The 24,488-nt window shown below is 30.9% G+C and overlaps 7 protein-coding genes across 10 annotated transcripts in view; 4 read left to right on the top strand and 3 right to left on the bottom strand.

Moving 5' to 3' along the window:
- LOC113399875 (cerebellar degeneration-related protein 2) overlaps positions 1–2,813 on the top strand; it is an 83,116-nt gene extending 80,303 nt beyond the window's left edge. For all 3 annotated transcript variants that reach the window (XM_026639140.2, XM_026639139.2, XM_026639138.2), the window contains exon 6: positions 773–2,813. In XM_026639140.2, coding sequence (XP_026494925.2) covers positions 773–2,149 — 1,377 coding nt within the window. In that variant the 3' untranslated portion in view covers positions 2,150–2,813. The remainder of the gene's footprint in view (positions 1–772) is intronic.
- Positions 2,804–10,421, bottom strand: LOC113399876 (ATP-binding cassette sub-family F member 3). Its single transcript, XM_026639141.2, has 12 exons — positions 10,225–10,421; positions 9,920–10,025; positions 9,667–9,835; positions 9,115–9,329; positions 8,154–8,417; positions 7,830–8,030; positions 7,508–7,690; positions 6,504–6,677; positions 5,847–6,021; positions 5,150–5,330; positions 3,978–4,198; positions 2,804–3,096 (listed from the first exon to the last, which is right to left on the bottom strand). Exons 1-12 carry the CDS (start codon positions 10,295–10,297, stop codon positions 2,941–2,943), a joined length of 2,118 nt encoding a protein of 705 aa, XP_026494926.1. The 5' UTR covers positions 10,298–10,421; the 3' UTR covers positions 2,804–2,940.
- Positions 10,422–10,688: 267 nt separating this feature from the next.
- LOC113399881 (uncharacterized) lies at positions 10,689–12,534 on the top strand. The gene is made up of 4 exons (XM_026639146.2): positions 10,689–10,986; positions 11,082–11,180; positions 11,263–11,399; positions 11,650–12,534. Exons 1-4 carry the CDS (start codon positions 10,932–10,934, stop codon positions 12,169–12,171), a joined length of 813 nt encoding a protein of 270 aa, XP_026494931.1. The 5' UTR covers positions 10,689–10,931; the 3' UTR covers positions 12,172–12,534.
- LOC113399879 (uncharacterized) lies at positions 12,301–13,712 on the bottom strand. The gene is made up of 2 exons (XM_026639144.2): positions 13,283–13,712; positions 12,301–13,127 (listed from the first exon to the last, which is right to left on the bottom strand). Exons 1-2 carry the CDS (start codon positions 13,557–13,559, stop codon positions 12,322–12,324), a joined length of 1,083 nt encoding a protein of 360 aa, XP_026494929.2. The 5' UTR covers positions 13,560–13,712; the 3' UTR covers positions 12,301–12,321.
- Positions 13,713–14,974: 1,262 nt separating this feature from the next.
- Positions 14,975–16,438, top strand: LOC113399880 (uncharacterized). Of its 2 annotated transcripts, XM_026639145.2 has the most exons (4): positions 14,975–15,138; positions 15,206–15,286; positions 15,387–15,523; positions 15,780–16,438. In XM_026639145.2, exons 1-4 carry the CDS (start codon positions 15,081–15,083, stop codon positions 16,335–16,337), a joined length of 834 nt encoding a protein of 277 aa, XP_026494930.2. In that variant the 5' UTR covers positions 14,975–15,080; the 3' UTR covers positions 16,338–16,438. The 2 variants fall into 2 exon arrangements, with proteins under 2 accessions (XP_026494930.2, XP_064071572.1); XM_064215502.1 differs by lacking the exon at positions 15,206–15,286 and having other exon boundaries at positions 15,051–15,138.
- A 765-nt stretch (positions 16,439–17,203) lies between these two features.
- LOC113399882 (transcription factor E2F5-like) lies at positions 17,204–20,561 on the top strand. The gene is made up of 7 exons (XM_026639147.2): positions 17,204–17,421; positions 17,525–17,634; positions 17,717–17,818; positions 17,940–18,111; positions 18,449–18,532; positions 18,956–19,031; positions 20,275–20,561. The coding sequence occupies exons 1-7, from the start codon at positions 17,311–17,313 to the stop codon at positions 20,373–20,375; spliced, it is 756 nt and encodes a 251-aa protein (XP_026494932.1). The 5' UTR covers positions 17,204–17,310; the 3' UTR covers positions 20,376–20,561.
- Positions 20,428–23,818, bottom strand: LOC113399878 (WD repeat-containing protein 46). The gene is made up of 11 exons (XM_026639143.2): positions 23,679–23,818; positions 23,485–23,601; positions 23,175–23,404; positions 22,806–23,057; positions 22,502–22,652; positions 22,022–22,257; positions 21,754–21,918; positions 21,434–21,573; positions 21,078–21,268; positions 20,872–20,970; positions 20,428–20,689 (listed from the first exon to the last, which is right to left on the bottom strand). The coding sequence occupies exons 1-11, from the start codon at positions 23,694–23,696 to the stop codon at positions 20,567–20,569; spliced, it is 1,722 nt and encodes a 573-aa protein (XP_026494928.2). The 5' UTR covers positions 23,697–23,818; the 3' UTR covers positions 20,428–20,566.
- Positions 23,819–24,488: the final 670 nt, after the last annotated feature.

Here is a 24,488-nt window from a genome sequence, read left to right as displayed (position 1 = left end):
ATCTCATGCGAATGTTTGGATCGTTTCTAGGCGACAAAACTATTCCAACTGCCCCTGATGTTGTTGATCACGCTTTGCATATGCATTATGAAGCGCATTTGCAGTAGTTTTCTTTGGATATATCGCATGTAGTCGAAGGTACGTCCATTACTGACACGTTATTATACTAAGAGAATGCACAGTAACGTCATTGGTGAAGGTAGTCCATCCATTCCATAATATCAGGGTGGCTGTTATTCTTCGGAATTTCATCATTTATTTCCAATCGAATCACATTTAACATTTAACGATTTACTAATAATTCATTGTGATTGTACTAATTACTAATCTGGCCATTACAGTGATTGTGTGCATATCTCATTAACGTGCGCTTTATCAGCTACATTGATTATTAACTATAAGTCCAAAATGGTGGAGTAATGGGTGTATTTTTGACTAATTTGTTTTTATCAAGATAATAACATATAATTAATTTAATTCGGTAATACGTTAAGTTTTATTAATACTTCCATGAACTCAGTAACTCGAATACATTGTACCTATTTACATAATTTTCTTTTATCTTTATTTTATTAAAAAAAAAAAAAAAGTATTTTATTCTGATTTATAATAACAATTCTTATCACACTTCTTTAACTTCCATCGCAATTTTCATTACAGCGTTAAATCATCATTTGTAATTCCATCGTGTATGTTAAATTCAATATTAACTCGCAATAACTGTTTGTAAATATTTGTAAGTATATTTTTAACATTTAAAATTTATTTACAGAATGCTAAGGAAAAACTACTCCAAGGCATATGGGCTAACAAAGAAGATGGTCACGATAACCCTTACAGAGAACTGGTGCAGAAGTACGAAGCTCTGCTTGAGGTTCAACTGTCACAGGTGAAAAACATTAGGAAGAATAAGCCAAACTCGTTGCCTAACGCACAAATTCAATCTGGACCTATCTCGCTTCAAGATGAATTGCAAACATCTGGAGATTACAGCCAATTTAGTGTCAAAGACACAGACGAAGAGAGTGGGCATGGAGAAGACGCTCAGAAAGATAATTGTCAGAAGAAAGTTGAGCCAACATGTCGCAAGAAGATCATCCAAACTCCAGACTTTTCTGAAGCCGAAACTTCAAGTTCTGGCTTTTCAGATGAAACTAGCAATAAAGCCACTCAAACAGAACGTGAGAGACCTGGTTCCTTCTTATGTACAATCGCAGATGGTGAAGACTATCGCTTCAGTATTTACGATGATGTCAGCCCAATGGACAGTCGTTTCCGCAACAGGCCTGAATATCGAGAACTATTTAAGGAAATATTCACAATATTGAAAAAGGCTGCCGAAAATAAAGACGACGGAGAACAACTTCCATTACTTGATGATACAACAACAGGAAAAGTACCACCAGTGACCCCAGCCACGGAAGAACCTCCTGGCAACTTAACTGATGATACACAGAGCGTATTGTCGTCTGTTATGTCTGAACAATCGATTCCAGTATCTGATATTACTGCGCCAGAAACACCTACGCTGAAAGAGAAGGAACAACCGATTCCTGAAACTGTGAAAAAACAAGAAATAAAACAAAATAAAGTGGAAAATAACAAAGAAAATAAACCAGTAGTTGAGAGCATCAGCGAGACCCCAAAGGAATCCGAAAGAGATAAAGAGAGAGAAAAAGAAGAGGAGAAAGAACGAGTATTGACACCGCTGGTGCGTCAACCACTAGAGTACATTGCAGCTACTAGAAAGAAGTCCAGACATCGCAACCGCAAACACAGCCAAGATCGTCAAGGCGCTGACTCTCCTGTATTCCCATCGCCACCGAAAATAATTTATCAGAAGTCTTCCAACAAGAAAAGGAGAGACTATAGACCTATCGAAGTAAGCCCGCTCGTAAAAACATCTGAAACTGAATGGAACGGATCCACCCTTCAGTTCTACAACAGAAACTTGAATTCCCCGACACCCTGCGTTAGTGGTAGGACGGGTAAGATCTACCAAGGCTGGAACTCGGAAACTGATTCTTGGGACATGAAACAAAGTACTGCATCTCAGGAGATCCACAAATTGAGGAAGCTTGAGCTTTCTTACGCTGAAGTACTAAGAAACGCCGATAAAACAAAAACTAGGCGCAAGAAACATCAATAAACATGTTTTTATCCATCGACCCCCTCTCGCTAACACGCGAGAGTCGAGTGATCAACCGCCATTTGTCTTTGCCAACTGGACATAATTTAGTTATAAAGGTTTTGTGATCTGCTAGCGTTACTTTTTAATTTTTACCATGAACCAATATTGGTTGCCATATACGTTCTGATATAGTTCATTCTATAGTGTATTTATCGTATATAAACTACAGTATCCCATCAAAAATAGTCCGAGATAATAATTTATTGATGTATTGTAACAAACATATTCTCTCCCTCCGATGAAACAAAATAGAGTAACGTTCTTCTTCATAAAATAATTATGCATTTATATAAAGACGAAAGTATATAATGGCTTCATTTGCAAATTATCATTATGTAATTGTATAGTTGCATTCGAATTTTATACTTGAAAATTTAAATTGAATGAGTTCTATCGTTTAACTTTATTCCGTTAATACTTCAGTCACTATTTTAATTGTATTATATTATGTATTTCAATTATGAACTTTAATTTGTAAATATTTCTTTAAGTTAATTTTATACTTTAATTTGCCATGGTATCTGCGAGTACATCAATTCATTATGGAATTGTATGCTGAAATTTATTTAATGAGGATGGAGAGAGGTCGAAGGTATGAAATAAAAATTTGCATTAAATATTATCAGTTTTTCATTCGTCCTTTACTCGACGGCTATAAACGAATTAATTTAAATAATGACAACACGACGCATATAATACATAATTTAGTGGTACTTTATACATTAGCAGTCACAGATTGTGGAATTCATCTATTTGTTCTGTGCTTCGAGTTCCCTCTCGACGATCTTGCGGTACTCGTCGAAGCCGCCCTCGATGCTGGCCACGGAGCCGCCCCCGCACACCCAGAGCTCCTTGCAGACCATTCGTATTAACCTCTCGTCGTGAGATACGAGAATCACTCCACCCTGTAGAAAAAAAATCACATTATTATATATTATGATATTCTTACACGACACGAGTGTTTTACCTGAAAAGGACTTAAACAAAATAATTACATGAAACATTTTTACTAAACTGCTCTTTAACAACCAGTTAAAGTCACACTGCTTCTATTCATTCAACTCAAATATCCTACAAATGTTTTCTAAGACCGAGCACAATATGAGTTATAACTTCAAATTAAGCATATAAAACTCAGTGTCTAGATATAGATATAGATATAAAAGCAAAGATATAAGCGCAATAATTAAAGCACAAAACACAGCATATGATGTGCAACTTTCGGTTAAGAACGTTATTAATACGTGGTACGTTCTATTCATTACGCCATCTTAGATTTAAGGTAACCTAAATAAATGCCTATTAATATTCGGCATGTAAATGCATCATGAATAACATTACGTGTATATCTACCTTCACGCACAATTCCTTCCACAGATATAATAATTGGGGGAACTGTTATCAAAATTAAAACATAATTATTCATGCAGATAAAAAGATTATTTTATAGGCTAAATTTAATATAGAGCTACTTCAGTGGTAACAGGTTTTTTCGTAACGTAGATAGCAGAAGCGGCAAGAAACAGACTATTCGCTGCTTTCCATCAATCAAAACATATACATTTAATAATAAACTAATATATTTATGTATATAATATCAATAAAAATAATAATCAACCAATACTAAGTCGAATTATTTTAGGATCTCTATAAAAACCTATAACATGCCTTTTAAATACACTTTCCTAAAATTATGTCTCACCAACTATTATGAGTTGATTTTACAATATAAAATTAAACGTCATAGCTTGAGTCAAAGAATCGAAGTATCTCTCGGTATACTCACAGTATATTTATTGATCGCCTTTCCCAAAGCTTCTATCGTCTCTATATCCAAGTGATTAGTCGGCTCGTCCAATACCAGGAAGTTGGGGTTGCCCATACACATCGTTGCAAATGCTACCCTCGACTTCTGACCTCCAGACAGGCTGGCGATGGTCTGTAGTGCGAGATCGCCGCTAACACCGAAACTACCCAACTGTCTTCTGTACTCTTCTATGGTTTTCCCTGTATTCAATAAAGAATTTTAGAAAATTATAATAGTAAATAAATGCCTTATTAACTGTATATAATTTGAGTGTCTAAATTCGATTTGCGGAAAATACTCCGAAAACAATTCACCGAATCGGTGTTTTCGGAGAATTCATCCAACGTGTAAGTTACATTCAAATACATTATGTACTATCAATACAGAATTATATATCATGTACATAATTGTTCTGTCAAGTACATAAATATAGTCAGGCCTCTTCTTTCAAGGATAGATTACTTCATTTCGTTGTCCATTAACAATCGCGCATATATTATTGACTTGGATCATAATTCGTCTTAAACAATAATCTAACAATGTTTTCTATTATACAAGTTGAGAATATAAAAATAAATCAACTTGTGTTTTTGTCTAATTAAAAAAAAATGCTTAAAAAAAGGTTATTAGTTACTGGATGGGCCATTATAGTTCCACTGTACATTTGTATCGTAAAACTAGGTACTTTATTAATTTAATAATAAATAAATTGCCAATTTTTAATTATCATTTTTATATTAATATTATAAAGAGGTTGGGTTATTATAAGTTGTGGGAGAACACTCAATGATAAATGAATATAGTAAATTCTAGTACAAAGAACTTCAAGCATTTGAAAATATAAATATTGTAAAGTTTTGAATTATCGTATATTTAGATAAGTTGAAGTTTTATTGGTATTATTGTACTGAAGGCTTTTATCACATAGTCATAACAATCACTCATGATAAAGTTATTATATATATAAAAACCGATTACAATTTTCTCAAGATTTTAATATTCTAAACAAACAAAAAACACAGTGCGTACTATTATATTTTATGTCAACTGCATAGCGGCAAACTGCACTCCTCACTAAATCAAAAATCGATTAGCAAGACTTTCAGTACTTAAAAATGACAGTGTTGGAAATAAAAGGCCTAATAAATTACCTGGATAGCTCCTCTGTAGCAACTCAACGGAGTTAACATTCATTTCCAGCTGGTCGACGTGATGCTGGGAGAAGTATCCGAACTTCAGCCCGCGATGCACGCTGCGGATGCCGTTAGTGGGCGACAGTATACCCATTATGATCTTCAACAATGTCGTTTTACCGGCGCCGTTGTCACCGACCTGTTGAAAAATATTGCTATTAAGTAAAAGTAAATTGACAGAATCTCGATGTCCCCATTGCTTGATAAAGGCCGCCTCTCCTGTTACGGACAAGGTTAGGATCTTATTCCACTGCACTGATCCAATACGCGTTTATGGATACGCGTGTTATAACATTTTATCCAATACAGGCAAGGTCGAGATTAATTACAAACAATAAAACAATTTGACACAACTCTTTGTTGATTGCATGTTTATACCCGCAATCTTAACCGTATTCGTACTTTGAACAAGTCGTACATTGAATGGCAATCTTCTATTCCTAGAAGTTTTTCTGCACCTTCATATACTACAAAAAAGTTGTTTTTGAGCGAAATTAGATCATATCCTTTACTTTTAGAAATTATTTTACTTATTCACTTGTAGTCGACCCGACTATCTAATAATTTTCATCACCAGTCGTTCAGGTAGCCCTGACAGTACTGAGAACAAGTCCGACAATTTATTTATTTTTTAAACTATGAAAAGAATACTCACAATACATATCCGAGACTCCAGGGTAGCTCCAAGATTGACATTTGAGAATATGACTCTGTCCTTGGAATAGTAGAATCCAACTTCATTCAGTTGTAATATCGGGGGAGAGAGCGGTTCAGTCTCAGGAAACCGTAGCACGACGTCTATTTCTTTCTCTACTGGTTTCAACTCTGGCCTAAAAGAATATTATAAACATATTTTAATGCTTAATTTGTTGGCGAAACCTAGTACGTTAATATTTAATTTTCAAGTTCATAAAAGTCGATACAAAAATTATGACCTCCTCACTTGTTTGCAAGAAATATAGTGTTTTAAAATTACTGAATATTACAATTATTTTGAAGTACCATGGAACAACCTAGTAAAGCGCAGGATTTTCACGAACAGCTTTTATAACAAATCTACATTAGCAACAATTTTGGATACAGTTGATTCCTATTCGAATAAAGTTTCTTACATTTTGTTTATGGGTAAAGACAATTCATGGTTCTCTGTAGCCGGGTATTTTCAGCAAAGAAGATCTACTAAATACGACAACCTTTGGATGTCGTACGAGCAACAAGGGGTGGTTATTACTTTTGTAATGCAATTCAATTAACCTCCAGTCAAGCTCTTCGACTACCCCAATAGGGATAGCAGTGTTGGTGCAGTACTTACAGTTTCTCGAGCATCTTGATCTTGCTCTGCACGGAGGAGGCGCGGTTGGCGTTGTAGCGGAAGCGGTCGATGAACTCCTGCGTGTGCGCGCGGTGCTGCTGCTGCGCCTCGTACTCGCGCTGCTGGTTCTTATGCTTCTCTGTCTTCGTCTTGTGGAACTGGTCATAGTTTCCCCTGGAAAACATAATTTCATTACGTAAAGTGTCTTTGTCGGAAGCGTTTCCGGTGATATATACAGATATCTATAGACGGGTAAAACTTTAAAAAACTGTGTTAATACTTTCGGTATCTATTCCAAGCGAAATCATGGTACGTGTTTAAGAAAGCAAATCAGGCAAGATCTGCTCGTGCGCATAATATAAGGCAACAATAGTAATGTATTTAGATTAATAAACTGGAATCAATATATTACGCGTCACTAGTTGTATTTACTTTCGCCTTTGCCATTAATTATGCTAAAAAGTAAGAATTGCTCCCGGATTGACGCAAAAGCTACTGATCCTATGGAAAAATTAATTCATATCTTTCTCTGAACTGCCTCATTCGTCTAGTCGCAAGTTTATAATACTCCTGTTCTCGAAGTCAGACTAATTACAATTAAGCAAGTTGACGCATTTCTGTGCCAGGCAAATCACATGAATCCAAAGTGGGTCCAGCGCTTGTATTTCTTCTGTTGGAATTACTGTCGTCGCCAGTTTGTACAAAAAAAAAAATTATAGTAACTTTAAAAAAAAACTTAACTATGACTAGACATGTTACATTACTTTGAAAATAGGAATGCAGATATGTAAATGCCACATAGACACTGGTACTGTAATAAATATATATGTAATTTCTACATTTCTGAACAGTCAATGCAAGAACTGCAAGCAACCTACCACAATATCTATAATGTCCCTTATATTTGTAATCACACTAATTTATTCACCATTTAAATCGTAACTCAACAACAAAAAAAATTACTTTTAGGTCTATCAATAAGTGGGCTTTAAGTACTTCATTACCTATATGTGTCAATCCTTTGTGTATGTAAATGCATTATGTCTGTAGGTACAGTATCCAAAAAGTTCCTGTCGTGAGAAACGACAAGTAAAGTCGTCGGCCAGTTTTGCAGATAATTTTCTAACCAGATGATCGCTTTTATATCCAACATGTTAGTGGGCTCGTCGAGTAACAGAAGGTCAGGTCTGAAAGAAGAGAAATATAACACTTGAATAAACATTTTTTTATAACAAATATAAATTATTATTAAATCAGAAAAAAATATATAACACATGAAAAATTAAAAAAGACAAGTTATTATTTGTGTGTGGTTATTTTACTCACTTGGAAAACAAAGCTCTCGCCAAAGCTAATCTCATTCTCCAACCTCCAGAAAATGTTTTTGTGGCACGGCTCTGCATTTCTGGAGTGAATCCTAAACCACTGAGAATTATCGAAGCCCGCGCCGGAGCTTTATCTGCTTCTATATTTTCTAATTGCGCATATACTTCACTTAACTCTGTTGAAAGGTATGTGTCAGTTGATCTGATGAAAAAGGCATTAATTATTTTTCGTTTCTTTAACAAATTTTCAACTTATTCTATAGATGACTAGATATAAAAATTTGTACATAGATTAATTTAAATTATAAACATTATAGTATCTCACCCATTATTAATAGCAGCTGTGATCTCTTTCTCTCTCCTCAACAAATTCTCTCTAACAGTATCACATTCTAGTACACTCTGCAGAGCTATAGTTTCATCACCAACAACTTCTTGTTCTACATGCAGTATGGAAATGTGTGAAGGTATTTTTAATTGCTTGCTGGATATCATGCGAAGTAATGTAGTTTTGCCTAAACCGTTACGCCCAACTAAGCCATAACGTCTTCCGAATGCAAGAACCAGATCTGCTCCTTGTAATAACACTCTGAAACAAAATAAATAAACATAAATTAACAGGATCACTAAATTTCACTGCAGCACATCAATATCTATATGGTTATACTATGGGTTATTTTCAATGTAGCAATTATATATAATTCCCTATAGAGCAATTACTTAGCATGGTGCCGGATCCATTGTGTGGCAGAGAGAAACTCCAAACAGTTACCAATGTAGTTTTAATGGGGGGTGGCCTGTGCAATATGCATCATCACTCACCTTCATTGCTTGTGTTGCCTAGCCAATATGGTAGGATTCTATTATGTTTGGCTCAACTTTGGATGTTCATTATAATATAGAACTTTCTGTAGTTCTCAAGGCTCTTTAAAACACTATAGAGATTTTGTTGGCACAATTTTACAAATAAACGGTAGGATCGTCTGTCTTAGTTAGCTTGTATATAAGTATATACTAGCATAATATATACCAGCAAAGGCAATGAACTGTTACTACCGGCCAAAGTTCTCCTTCTTAGGAGATTTTGATCTTATTCTACCATTCTCCTCCAATTTTAGTCTAGGCATCGCAGGTCTACTGACTTAGCTATTTATTTATATGGCACAACATTATTAATTTTAGATTTAATCAACAACAGATCATTAACATATTATCAATTTACTTGTTCTGCTGCATACAAAATCAAGGCAAACTAGCATAGCACAATGCAACAAAGTTAGCCTTACCTGTCGCCATATGCAATATCAAAGTTTTCTATCCTTATATCCTGAGTTCTGTTAGTGCCTTTAGCTTCAAGTTTACTGTCTTTCTTTGACGTAACTTGTGATGCTGTTGCAGTTTGTAGCACTGGTGCTGCAATGGGAAGTTTAGAGTCCTTCTGCTTTTGTTGTTTTTGTTGCAATTTTGCTTCAGCTTTCTCCAATTTTTTAGCATCAACTTTCTACAATGAAGATGACATTGTAAAAAATAATAAAAATGAAAAATTGATTCAAGAATAGAAACATTATTTTCTACATTTCTTAATATGAAGGTAGCCAGCAATTTAATTATACAATTTTGAATTAAACTAATAATTAAAACACACACTTAATAATTGATATTGAAAAAGTCGGCAAACATGTCTGCCTATTTTTTGAAAATTAAAAATTTGAGGTTTTTAATGATAATAAAATATCTAATTTAATAAACACTTCTTACAACCTCTATAGGAGTTTACTGCCCCAAATAAAATTGTGATTTTTTTTATACACAGCAACAAACAACAACAGTCAACTTACCAAGGCTTCATCCCTTGTTGGTAACCAAATACTTTTCACATCATCTGTTTCTGTCACATTAGTTGTCATTGATGCCATGTGAATGGGCTGATTTAATATTTTCCTTGGTCCATTAGCATTATTTGTCTTTTCAGGTTGAAGCATACCCAATAGTTGCTCACATATTTCTCTGCACCAAAAATATTTCAATTAAATTCATTAAATACCTATTACATTTGCATACTTCTTTATGAACAAGTGCATAAATCATTACCTGACATCTTCTTCTGATTTTTCTGAAATTCCTTGTAAAACTTCTCCTACTGCTTCATAAACTTCTTCCGTATCCTCAAATTCACCAGCACTATTGTCCAATATGTCTGTATAATATAATAAATACGAAAAATATATTATTAATATGAAAATGTAAATGATAAAATATTAGTTTAATATCGAATATTTCATTATGTACTGAAAAATAAAATTTGTTAAATCAATACATTTCATCGCTAGCTCGTATAAAGGTTGTCGAGCAATAAAAAATAACATTACACGGATTTATAACCTTTCAATCCATACCTTCAACATATTTTTTCAACTCTTCATCCATCAATGGAAACTGACTTTTAATAAAATCACCACAGTTAGCCATTATTACCGGAACTTACTTGGTTATAACCAAGAGAAAACAATTATATTTATCATTTATTTATAAAAAATAATTGTAAAGCCGATAGCACGTCAACCAACGTCAATGAAAAGGCTAAAGACTAGTGATGCGAAATTCTGATCAGTACTTATTATTAATAATAAAAATAAACTGCGCTAAACCACTTTAGGTTTGGCGCATTCAAATAAATGTTATGAAACTTCTTGTAATTTTTACTAAAATGATATTATATTTGCATTTGCATCAATTATTTCCCAGTCCTGAAAATCAATTATTTCTATGAACATGAACCCTTACATCACAACACCACACTAATCCAGGTTTCTACTTTATGGTATTGATTATTGACAATTGAGATTTGACAATGACATAATATTGTTTTTGTCAAAACTCAAAATCATAAAATATGTATGTTATTTTATTTCTATTTGGGCTTTCAAGTTGGAAAAATCAAATGAACCTTTAATAATGGAAATTGGACACTAAAACAATGTTTTCGTGTAAATTGTATATAAATGGTGCCTGTTGTTTTACATTTTGAATATGCAAGAACTGTTGATAGAGAGTAAAAACTCCGTAATTTTAATACATATATGATTGATGATAATTATAAAAAATGGATGAAAATATAGACAACAATGTAGCCGTTTTGGCTATTTTAGATAATCAATGTAAGTGACTATTGTATCACATTATAATAATAATTGCATGTCGTGTTTGGATCATTTGATGAAATGTTTTATTTGAAATTTGTTTTTTTCTTTAGCTTCACCATACAAACAAAATATCAGTTTGACCAGCTATAATCTCAATGGTCATCAAGTCAATCAAGAGGAAATAGAAACAAATGAAACCAGTAAACAAAGTATGTAACCATTGATTTATATTAATATTGGTAAAAATATTAAATAAAAACATCTACATAAAATATTAATTGATCATTTTAGATATTATTTGGACAAAGAATGCCACACTAATGCTTTTAAATTTATATGAAACTAAACTGAATATGTTGGATAATCCTAAAAAGAAATCAAAGATGTGGACTTCAATGGCAGAAGAACTAAAATCTTTCCACATAGAGGTTTGTATATTAATTTAAAATTTCATTAGGCAATAATGCTAGTATCTCTGCTATATTATCACTACAAACAGTCTTTCCTAATGAGGATATTTATAATACAACTACACTAAATAACTTAAATCTATTTTAATTTTACTTCCATAGTAGATTACTTGTCAAAATAATAACATATTTTTTTCTGAATCCATATTGAATATTGTCTATTACTCAAGGTCAAAGTTGATTATTTATCTTTACTCATAATTTTTAGGTCACACCAGATCAGGTGAGATGGAAAATTAATGCACTTACAAAAAAATACAAAGATTGTATTGATAATGGTCAAGGATCTATGGCATTCAAATATTTTAATGAAATGCATCAAATTCTTGGAAGATACAGTGAAGACAATGGGACATACAGGCTAGCATCCGGTGTTATGCAAGGTCAAGAAAGTGACAAAGATCACAGAGTTATAAATAGGAAGATGTCTTTTAAAAACTCAACACCTTTTAGGAAACTGCGAGCAGAAAGACGAGCCAAAGTAGAACTAGATAAACAATGGATAGAATATATAAGGCGGCAAGAGGAACAAAAGCTAATAAGAGATGAAAGGTATGAAAAAAGTTTAAGATTAAAAGAAGAGGAACTTCAATTGAAAAAAAAAGAATTAGAAATTAAACAGTCAATAGCTTTAAGAAAGTTACAATTAAAAGAAAAGAAACAAGAGGAATACTTGAAAATTGAAAGAGAAAAATGTGCATTGTTACGAAAATTATTAGCAGACCAATGATTCATTTAAATAAAATATAAATTTATATGTGCGATATGAATTAATGTACAGTGCTTATTATAATGCATAGTTTATTTTGGCTGGGCCAAATATAGATTTAAGTAATTACAATTAAGTCATTTTAGTTAATTATATCAATTTCTTTGTGCTTTATTCATTATCTTCTAAATGATCATTTTCTTTAAGGCAATAATTATGTAATATACAAGCAGCTACAATTGTATCTGTAATGAAGGCTATATTTCTATAAACTGTAAATAGTTTTACTCTTCTAAATCTATTCTTTAAGATGGTGAAAGCTTTATCACTCAATTTTCGAGTAGCTGCATGAAGTGAATTAAACTCCCTTTGTTCAATTGTTAATCTTTTGTTTTCTCTAAATGGAGGTACCAACCATGGCAAAGATGGGTATCCAGAGTGCCCGACTAGAAATGTATTATGAGGAAAAAGTGCATTCCTGTTTTGAGTTGCTGTATGATATAAAGGAGACTTCTTTAAAACTCTTGTACAGTTTGATGATCCTGGTTCTCCACAGTAAATATTTGTAAAGCATAAATTAGAATCAATTGTAACTTGCAAAATTATTGAAAAATATCCTTTTGGATTACAATACTCTCTTGCGTTTTTTGGTTTCTCAATTCTTACATGGGTACAGTCAATTACTCCTAACATGTTTGATATACCCGTTTTTCCTTGAAAATTATCACATATTGTTCTGATGTCATTATAGTCTTGTGGCCATTTTATAGCCTCATTTAATTTAGTTAAAACCCATGCCACAACCCTTCTTATTACTCGAAATGTTGAAGATATTGATATATCAAATCTTGATGCTATAGGAGTAAGGGGCTCTGTGTTGGCTATGAAAGACAAAAATATATAAAAACATAGTTTAGGTTCCAAAGGTTTTAATCCAAATTTATGTTGTGCTATATATCCTGATTTCTCCAAATCATCTGTAATAAATTACTGTGTTTTTAAAATAGTAAATATATATAAAAAAATGTTAACGAGGTAAATAGTTGTAATAAGTGAAAATGTAAATAAAATGCTATATTTTGTTCAATCGATATTTAATTCAATTTACCTCGATAATATAATTTTTATTTACCAATAAGACGATAAGCTGTTTTTCTTGATATCCTCAAACGATTTTTAAATTCAGTATCTGTCCAGGAATCTACTATATGCAAGTAGTCATCAACGCGATTTCTTCTTAACCTGACTAAATATTGCATAAGTGGAAAAAATAATCTGTCTTCTTCATCTTCATCTTCCGAAAATTCTGATCCCACGCCGCATATATCACTCCAGCTACTAGAATCACTATCATTACTGCTATCAGGCAAGGTTTCACTCAGAAATAGTATAAGATTTTTATTAGCCATTCCTTAGAAGGTTATTAAGTTACCACTTATGGCTTAATAAATTATTTGTATCCATTGAAATAACTTGTAACTTTGTAAATAATAAAATATTTTAATTGGTAAATATAAATATTTTTATATTCCATCTGACATTTTGCACTGTGTTACCAATATATCTAACTAATAAAATGTTGGGGACATTTTATCGTTATTTATATTGCGATTGATTTTTATTTATGACTTTAATAATTGAATTATCCAATTATTCCCTTGATTCAATAACTATGTTACTCTGATGAAACAAACTTTTGATAAAGAGTTAAATTTGTCATAAAGATAGTATGCGATCTATATTAGTCCTTCAAATGAAGGGATACATGAAAAATTGTTTAATCTAAATAAAGCCAAGTCCTGTTATTGTTTTTTATAATTAATTCGAAATTAATTGACATCCAAAAAGCTCGGTGTGCTCAGCATTTCAAAACGGTACTTCATCGCATAAAACTATACAATGCGAATTCGGCCTCACATTCACTACTGCTCTCACCTCTGGACGGGAGCTTCCTAGTGACAGCTTCTTTCATTTGGCCGTATTCAAAACAGAGCGGCTTTATCATGTTCTTTCCGAACTACTTGATCGTTGGCTTTGCGTAGAGATGTTGGATCTCTGTTGATGCTGGGTGGACTCTGCATCATCTAATGCATTTTTTACGGGGACTGCTCCAAGGCATTGCTTGGATGAATGCCGCCCGCAATATTTACCTTCGGACATCGCGTCAGAATTCCAAGTTTCATCCGCACCATCTGATTGTCCGAAAATCCAAAATCGCGATTTTTTTTAAGGCATTTTCTGCCTCGCACAACCGCTCTGTGGAACCAGCTATCACTTTCAATTTTTCCGAACCGATACGACTCGGGAACCTTCAAAAAAAGAACGTACATTTTTCCTAAAAGTCGGCAACACACCTGCAAACACCCTGGTGTTGCAGATGTCCACGGGCGGTGGTAGTCACTAGTCAGTAGGCATAATAAAATAGATACAGCATCTGCATTGAGTTATCTTTGAAGATATGGCTAATCAGACATAAGTACACCGTTGTAAAAAACATAATATGTCGGTATGTCTTATTCTTATGTCTATACAGTCGTAAAAGTGTATTATATTTGAGGTATACAATAATGTACAATGTACATACTTACATACTTCTAATACTTATTTTAATTAAAATGTAATATATTTGTCAGAAGTTACTGTCCATAAAATATATTTAATGGAAAACCTTTAGTAATGAAGACGTTTCTGATTTTTATTAGAAATATACTTTAATTTTATTTTTTACCATATAATTCTATAAAGTATGTACAAAATTTTGGTAATTTGGTTAGTAAAAGCTGGCAGCCCTCGTCTAAATTTCAACACTTAGAAGTTGGAACTTGAACACCTGTGTTTGTATTTATCATGTTCGTTGTACAGTATTTATTTTTATTTATTGAAATTAATTGACAGTGTTTAAAAGTTGATGTTCGGACTTTCTACAATTAATGAAAAATATTAAAATGAATGAAAGCGATTCATATGTAAATAACATCTTACAAGATGGTAAGATTTATCTAAAAATAAAGTATTTAAAATTAATGATATTCTAACATAATCTGACTTTTTACAGTTGATCAAATTTCTACGGATACAATATGTATTGCGGCTATGAATTGCAATCACGAAAAATCTGATAATGTGGAAAAAGCAAGTATGTTGGGCATCTAGTGATCGTGATTTCTCTTTATTATTTTTTTAGTTTCATAGTCTATATCGACATTTGTTTACGTTTATTGTCAATTTTATTTTAGGCGCAGTATGGACATACAGTGCTACTTTAAAACTTCTTAAATTATATGAAAATAAGTTGGAAATGTTGGAAACACCCAAAAAGAAAACCAGAATTTGGAATGCCATATCTGAAAGTTTAAAAGATTACAACATTGAGGTACTATAAAAACTAATAACTAAAATTAAAATTTTGTAAATATATTACATATTTAAGCAACTTCTAAGAAGTTGTTTGTATATTTTACTACCGAACAGCAATACTTAGTGTTGTATTTTTATATTTACACTTCACAAAGTCAGCTTTATATTTTTGTTAGTTATTGTAATTACATTGGCTTACTCATACAACTGAAACAATATAATAACTGTAATTTTCGAAAAGAAACTGGGTCTATAAAAATAATATGTTCTAGATGACTTCAGATCAAGTAAGATGGAAGATAAATGCGCTAACAAAGAAATATAAGCAATGTGTTGATACAGGCCATCATATGAAATTTAAATATTTTAAGGAAATGGATAATATTTATGCACAATATAATGTGGATTGTGATACATTTACAATTGGGGATTTTATACACAAAAAAAAAGATGGTAAGCAACCATACATAAAAGAGTCATCAATAAAAATCAATGTAGAAAGTAAAGCAATGATTGAACTTAGAAAAATACGACTGGCAAATAGGATTGAGTCTGAGAGGACCCAAAGTAAAATTAATTTGGAGAAGCAATGGCTTGAATACTTAAAACGACAGGAACACAATAAGTTACTACAAGATGCTTTATTTGAACGGAACTTAAAGATAAAAGAAGAAGATTTGCAATTACGTAGGCAAGAAATAGAAATGAAAGAATCTATAGAGATAAGAAAGTTACAATTAAAAGAACAAGAACAAGATGGTTTGTTATTAATAGAAAGAGAAAAATGTGAAATGCTTAAACAAATCTTTGCAGATAGAATTATATCATAAAATATTATTTCATGATTCCTATGGGAAACCGTTTATTAACTATATTAAAAATATTATTATTGTGTCAATAATATTGAGTTTATAAAAAGTATATTAGAAAATATTTCTCTTAGTTTTATGTATGATGTGTAGATAAGGGTCTCTTAAAGGTCTTCACAAAAAAAGTTTCTACTAAAATGTTTGAAATAAAGGTTCCATATAATGTTTGGTCTTCCTCATGCGTTACTTTACTTTACTTTACTACCTGAAATTTGCGCATTTCTTCAAATTTAATGTAAAGCTATAATTATTTATTAATTAAATATCCAGCAGTGCCATCTCAATTTCATACATTTTAAGGTCCTCTTTTTACTCAAAAAGATACTCCTCCTTATTATACACTTCATAGTTCCTTAATTATCAATTACATATCCTATCCTATTCTAGTATGTATGAGTTACAAGCAAAACACGTACGCGCAAAGTATATACAATCACTGCGTATGTGTACAATAGTCAATATTGAGGTGGAATAAATACTCGCGATCTGAGTTTGCCGGTCACAAATAATATTACTTACAAATTTTTGAATATAAATTTGAAATGGCAATGTATTTACTAGTAAATCATCAACATCATTTAATTACAGTATAAAATATAGTAATATTATACTTACAGTATGTAATGAAACAAAAAAGAAATAATTTCATCACAAATATGTATTAAATTAGTTTTACTTGTATATTTTATAAATAGTTGGTTTTTATTTAATTATTTGATAAAAATGCTTGTTTACTTATTATTTTGTATTTATTTTTGATAAAACTTGAGATATTGGTATATCAATTTTATGAATCTATTGTCAATGTCATTTAATTATCTGTGATGTACAAAAACAGTGCGTACCAACTTTATATCCCGCCGCAACGCAAAATTATATATAAAAGTGGAAATATCACAATCAAAATAAATGAGAGAGGCGTTAAATTATAATTATGGCGGAGTTATACGGTTATAAAAGATATGAAAAATCATTAGGATTACTCACAACCCGTTTTGTCTCGCTATTACAAAAAGCAAATAATGGAGTTTTGGATTTAAAAATCGTAAGTACTTACTACTTTTTGTTAAAATTGATTGCTGTCAGTTTGCGCTCGAAAATAAACTATTTGAATAATATGTCTTTTTTTGCGTAATATTTCATTTCAGGCTACTGATTTATTAGCAGTACGTCAAAAGAGAAGGATATACGACATAACAAATGTATTAGAAGGCATAGGTTTAATTGAAAAACGAAGTAAAAATAGTATACAGTGGAAGTGAGTGGAAATATTTGTTTATTTACTTTGTGTGTATATATTTCTTAGTAAAGTTTTTGCTAATATTAAAGATATTTAACAGGGGTGCTGGTCCCGATGGTAATACAACTGAAGTTGGCAAGAAAGTAAATGTGTTAAGAAAACAAATAAATCTTTTGGAGCAGCATGAAGAATTGTTAGATAAGTATGTCTAATTTATTTTTATTATATATCTTTATAATTTTAGTACATAGTGAAAAATAATTATAATGAAAACTTAATTCATACTATTTTAACAACAAATCTAACAGGATGTTTTTTTTTAGGCAAATGCATTGGATAGAACAAAGTATTAAAAATGTGTTAGATGATCCAGACAATGAAGCTATGACCTATGTAACTGAAAATGACATTAAAAAGTGTTTTGATGATAATCAAATTTTTGTTTTGGAAGCACCGTTAGGTGCAGATTTATCAGTGGGACGTATTCCTCATAAAGTAAGTAAAGTAATTTATAGGGCTTATATGATTTTTACAAAATTTAGCTTCGTATGCATGTAGCTACTGGCTTTGCATGTGTAAAATGAGTCTATATAATACATCTACCATGTGCTTACAATTCATTCAGTGCTCGTCAATGAAATATAATATTGTATTTAAACCTAAAATTACAAGTCCTATACAAGCAAAACTGATATAAGAGAAATGTGTAGAAACACAGTTTTTAATGTCAATGTATTAATCATTAATGAATCAATCAACAATTTCAATGTATAATACCTTTTTATTGTCAACATAGTACGGCTATATATAGATTATTATTTTCGTTTTACAGGAAAAAGAACAAAAGTTTTTCCTACATGTGAAATCAAGTGAGGCTGTAGGAGTTATATTATTGTGTGATGTAGAAAAGGAAGAGGTAAGAATGTGGCTCCAACTTTATGTTCCCCTCGGGATACTTTTAACTAATCAAGAATAAATTGAAAGAAGACATTTTCCAGATCTGTTAGGAACATATTTGTCATTTGGAAAGTAGACATGATAAATGGTGTTTGTGTATCATAATCTTGCGGTTGACGGTAACCTCTCCAGCAGATATACCACTTACCATTGGTTTATCCATATGCATGTCTGACTTCTTGTACATATAAGAGAAGGAATACTTATGTCATTACAATATACTTACAATAATTATTATAACTTAAGATAATGCTACAGAGTGACTAGCATTGCATATAAATGAATAGTATTGATTATTATGGACTAAGATTTTCAGGACTGTAATTGTTAATAAAGAATAACTTTTGATACAACTTTATGATACATATTTATATTGTTACAGATGTTAGATGAAGATAGTATGGATGTAGAAGTTGAGAACTACACAGACCAAGGAGAGAGTATATTGCAAGATTGTAGTAAGTTTACTATATATATTTACAAACATAATATTTTTCAACCTCAGATGTCCAAAGAGATGACTTGCGAGTCATTTAGAGGATAAGTTTTTTTTTTTAAGTTTCCTCTGTAGCTGTAATGAAACTTACGTTTCTATAAGCACTTTTGCAACATCATGAAAGACTAAATTTTAAGCAATCATCTATTTGGAATTATTAATATTTTACTATGAAGAACCGGAAAAACTCAGTAGTTACTCTTTTTAACTGACTTCAAATGTAACATTGATATTCTTAATTGATGTTACTGAGCTTAGCCACAATAAATGAGAATATGCACAAGTACTTGAATAGCACAAGTAGACTATTAATTTTAATATGGTGTTGTCCTACAACCCGGACTGGGATCGCCAGGATAACAAAATAAAAAACAAGAACTGCTATATATTACAGGTTGCCTACATCGGTAAATGTTATCCTTTTTGATACTTTACAGTATTATAATACCATATAACATTAAAAATATTTATGTAATCGTCATACTTAAAATAGAAAGAAATATATTTATTAACAAAAATAGAAAAGAACCAAAAACAGAACCTTGTGGAACACCCATTCTAATAACAGATCCATAAGACTTTTATTCTAATAATGGATGCTTGTTGCATTTTTTGACTATAGTATTAATCAAATATAATGTTTAATATATTTTAATAACTTCATTCTCTACATAATTAAAAGCTGTTCATAAAATATTGCAGTCGTATTTTACTTTTTACAATGTATCGTATGTATATTGCAAGAAAAACTAGCACTTCTTAGAAGTATATCTAAGATGTGCTATTCTAGCATTCATTGACAAGCAATTTTTAGTATAACTAAATTGACATGATTAAGTAGATGCACCACTATACTCTATAGGTCATTAATGTTAAGATGTGTAAAACATTTTTAATATCCATTGTAATCCAATTGTAACTTGTTCAAATGAAAATTCAACAGTACAGTTGGAAAATTATTCATTCAACATCTAATTTTGGTATTTCAGTTAACTTCAGATGTGTTTAGATGATCTCACACTCTCTCTAAATTGATAGAAGCAACAATAATGCTATCTCTTCTAGAATATGGGATTGAAATTATTATAAGCTTAAGGATTAATATTTTATAAATGCATTCATATTTTTAATTCTAGCACCTATTTTTGATATTATATTATTAATAGAATAATGTGTATTACTTATAAGCTTAAATTTTGTTTCAGATTATCTTTTGAGATTAAGCCCACCAGTAACAAAGCAAGACTTCTCTTTTTCTTTACACGGTACAGAAGGCTTATGTGACTTATTTGATATTCCATGTTAGACATATCGATTTTTTTCTTTATTTGACATTTTATTGAAAGATTGAAAGACAATTTTACATTACTTTATATGATCATGTATTAAATGAAATCTTAAGTTGAGACTGTATATAAATCATGTAAATAACAATCAAAGTTTATACAGTGTAACAAAAGTTTATTATAAAATAAAAAGTTTTTCTATTGAAGATATTTATTTCTTAAGTTTTGGTTGAGGTACAAATCTATCAAGTACTCCAAATGATTGTTTTGGTCCATTGTCTTTTTGTGGCATATCAAGGATTTTGTTAGCTTCTATGGATTGGTTGATGAATTCCTGCAAAAAAGGAAATAAAAATTTAGACATTTCAGTAAAAAAAAAATATTCCTGCCTTCGCCGTATATTTTTTTACCATAAATTCTTCTAGGGTCTTACATCAAATCATTATTATAATAATCATATGACCCTTCCATTAGTCGAATAATATAAAAATTGTTAATGAGTATTTTAAATTTTACCTTCCTAGCCACTTCCTTTATAATTTTCTTTCTTGCAATATTTGTTTTGCCTTTTTTCTTTTTTCTCGGTGTGAAATCTACCTTTTTAGGTTTCAAATACTGAAAATTCAGGAATTTTATATTATAGAAATTTTGAAATTATTATTAAGATATATAAAATTAGCATATTTAATAACTTAAAGTTATAAACATAATAAGATGCTTACCAATAGACTCTTTCTTGTTTCTATTTTATCTTTCAAAGACGGCACATCAATTTCCATAACCTCATATGGATTAAGAGTAATAAGTTCTGCAGGTATCTTTTCAAGGAGTGCTTTAACCTCAGCCTCTTTTCGTTGTTTTTTAGTTTGGAATGGATTGCTTTCCAGTGCATCAAAGTTAGGTTCGCCGCTGCCTATAAATAATAATGTTTTTAAAGGCTTACAAAAATTATAAACTTTTTTAATATAATAATATAACAAAGATATTGTGGAGGTAAAAATAGACTAATATTTTTTGTTGTTATTAAGTGAAGTTAATAGTTATATATTATAGATTCAATCCTAATGAAAATATTTACCTGGAACAATAACACTTGTAAAACCATTGCTAGTACCGATTCCTAATATATCTTCATAGGGGCAGAATTTAAAGTTTTTAATAGTTTTTCCCATTTTGTGTCTTAGATATGGTTTTTCTGCAGTTTGTGAACAACAGTTACTGGAAATACAAGGTATCATAGACAAACATATATAAACTTATAAAAAAAGAAATTACTATACAAGCTTATAATAGTAATAAGAAAATAAATAACAAAATATAAATTTAACTGTTCTGTTTAATATAGTTATTTTATAATTATCTATAATTTATAAAAAGTGGAAGAATATAAAAAAATACCTATAAACTTCAACCACATTTCCGAGGCCCACAGCTAACATGTCTTTTTGAGAAAATTCTAAATGGTTTGGAGCACTACGTAATTTGTAATGCTGTATTGGTCCATCAAGGTTTCGAATATCCCATATTTTCATACTTCTATCAACCCCTGATGTTGCCATGTACCTTAAATTTAACAATAATGTATCTATATAACTATAAGCTAAAAAATTTCTTATTTGTAAACATCATTTTCACAAAATACTTCGAAAACTTAAAATTAACATACATGCCATTATTATCTACAGCAATCGCTGTCAATGGTGTTTTATGGCATAATATTTTCGCTAATGGTTTTTTAACATTTGGAGACCACAATGAGACCACTCCCTTGGAATTTCCTAAACACAGAGTAGCATTGTATGGGTTTTGTGTCATAACTGGTGTCCTTCCCATATTATTGTTGTAGTGACCGACAATTTCTCCTATTGAAATATCAAGCCATGTCATGAATCCAAATTCGTTCTGTAACAATTAATGATTATCACTTAACTTATTAGTGTCATAGAGTAGTGCAGGATTTTAAAAAGTACTGTTTTCTAATTTAAATTAAAGTTAATTTAATGCAAAATAGTGAAACGAATAAATGATGACAATATTTATATCTTAAATTTATTCATAAATGTTTTCTTTCAGCCATCAAGTCTTTAGTTAATTTCAAATTAAATATAATGGAAGTAATTTTAAACAAGATATCAAAATTACATACAACAGCAGCAAGTAAGAAATGGTATGGCAAAAACTCCATTTTTAATATTTTGTCCATTCTTTTGATACAGTGTATCTCAATTCCAGTATTGTCATAAATATACAACCACTCTTTTTGAGCAGCTGCTATCATTGTTTCAACATGTAACCAGCTAAAAGAAAATAAAAAGAATTGTATAAAAAAATATTGTAGTGAAACATAAAAGTTTTCAATTATCTCAATTTCCACAAGTGTTAAATATATTGTGATTAATAATGGAAATTGTAATGTTAAATAGTTTATAACTAAAGAAATACATGTTTACCTCACATCATGTATTGATTCCATAACATTGATCTCAAAGTGTAGTTTTTTAGTAACCCAGTCAAAAGCAGCTAAGTGGCCTTTATTGCTTCCCAATAGCAAATGTCTCCCATTGCGTGAGTACTTCGCTTGATACGGTCCAAAATCTAAATTTAGCTCAAAGGATTTTGTGGCTGCAGTGATATCGACATTGTCAACTATTACTTGTTGGGTAATCCCCGTAGTTCTATTATCTTCATCAACTTCTAAGAAACTGTCAAAATAATATTTTGTTTGAAAAAAATTATGCATTAAATATTTTATCAATGTTTTCCAGACAATTACAATTTCAAAGTTACAATTTTGTACAATAATTATATTAAATACTTACCCCTGGTCTTCTGTTAAGAGTATATCTGCTCTTGCAGCTTGTTCCTGAGCATATTTGAGTTTGTTTTCTTTCTTTTTCAATTTCAATGCATACAGAGGATGTCTTACACCTTTTCCTTCAAATCCCTCGCCTCTTGAATGATGTTGTAACTTTTCAGGATTTATGGGAGCCTTACCAGCAAATTTCTTTTCTTTTATAATATTTTCTTCGTTTTTAATAATCTTATGTTTCTAAAATAGAGGTTAGGCATATAAGAGTTTTAAAACTAAAATAATTCAAAATCAACATTTAACTATAATATCAATACTACCTTATATTTTTGGATTTTTAATAACCTGCCAGTTGGTTTAATTTTATAAACTTTTACATCTTGACTTGTTTCTTTTGTTACTTCATCTTTATTATCTTCAGTATTGAAATAGCGAACCTTAAAAAAAAATTTTCGATTGAATTATGAAGTAACAGTCATATGTACTACATATTGAACAATTATTGGTGACATACCATTTTCTTATCCTTCATTTTTATAAATTTAAATACGTTATTCACAATTCATTTACAAATATGAATTATACATGCAAAATGCACATCGCACATGCTTAACAACACCGCATGACAATATTTCAGTTTTGACAATGACAGATGGCAATTGACAAATGAAAGAGACGACATGCTTATGACATTGACGCTTGATAATTGTTACAGATTAAATTGTACTGCCCTCTCACAAACAAAAACCAAACCAAAAAAAAAAATACATTTACATATTAATAGTGTAAATGTCGAACGTGCAAGCTCATAATAATTAACTTATAATACTACACTTTGATTTAAAAGCATAATTAAAATATAGCTGCAGTCTCAGTCGTTAAACAGCTAATGTTTGGCTACAGTTTTCGGGGTCCATGGTTTTATTTTAAAGTTGGGCTTATTTGGATCCGATTTTTTAATTTTTTTTTAATTTCATTTAAGACATCCACGGGCTCACAGTTGCTCGTGCCTTTGTTACATTTTACATTTATAAATATTGGCGTGATTTTATATTTTTACTGCCACATCAGCAGATTTGCGCTGGACATTGAGCTTTTCGTCTTCTTGGAAGACGTGGCTCACACAAATTTTTAATTTTTTATTTTAAAATAATATATAAATAATCCATAATAAATAATATATGATAATATATAAAAATACTGTATGTAGTCGTTTTTTTTTTATCCTATTTACTGCAATCCAGTGGGCCCTGCTCCGTGCTCGATCAGAGAGAGTACAGCCTCGGCGACTCTGATGTCGCGTTTATGTATAGATGTCTTGAGG

This window comes from Vanessa tameamea, chromosome 8 (genome assembly GCF_037043105.1).
Source record: "Vanessa tameamea isolate UH-Manoa-2023 chromosome 8, ilVanTame1 primary haplotype, whole genome shotgun sequence".
NCBI lineage: Eukaryota > Metazoa > Arthropoda > Insecta > Lepidoptera > Nymphalidae > Vanessa > Vanessa tameamea.
This window is presented reverse-complemented; position numbering and strand designations above follow the sequence as displayed.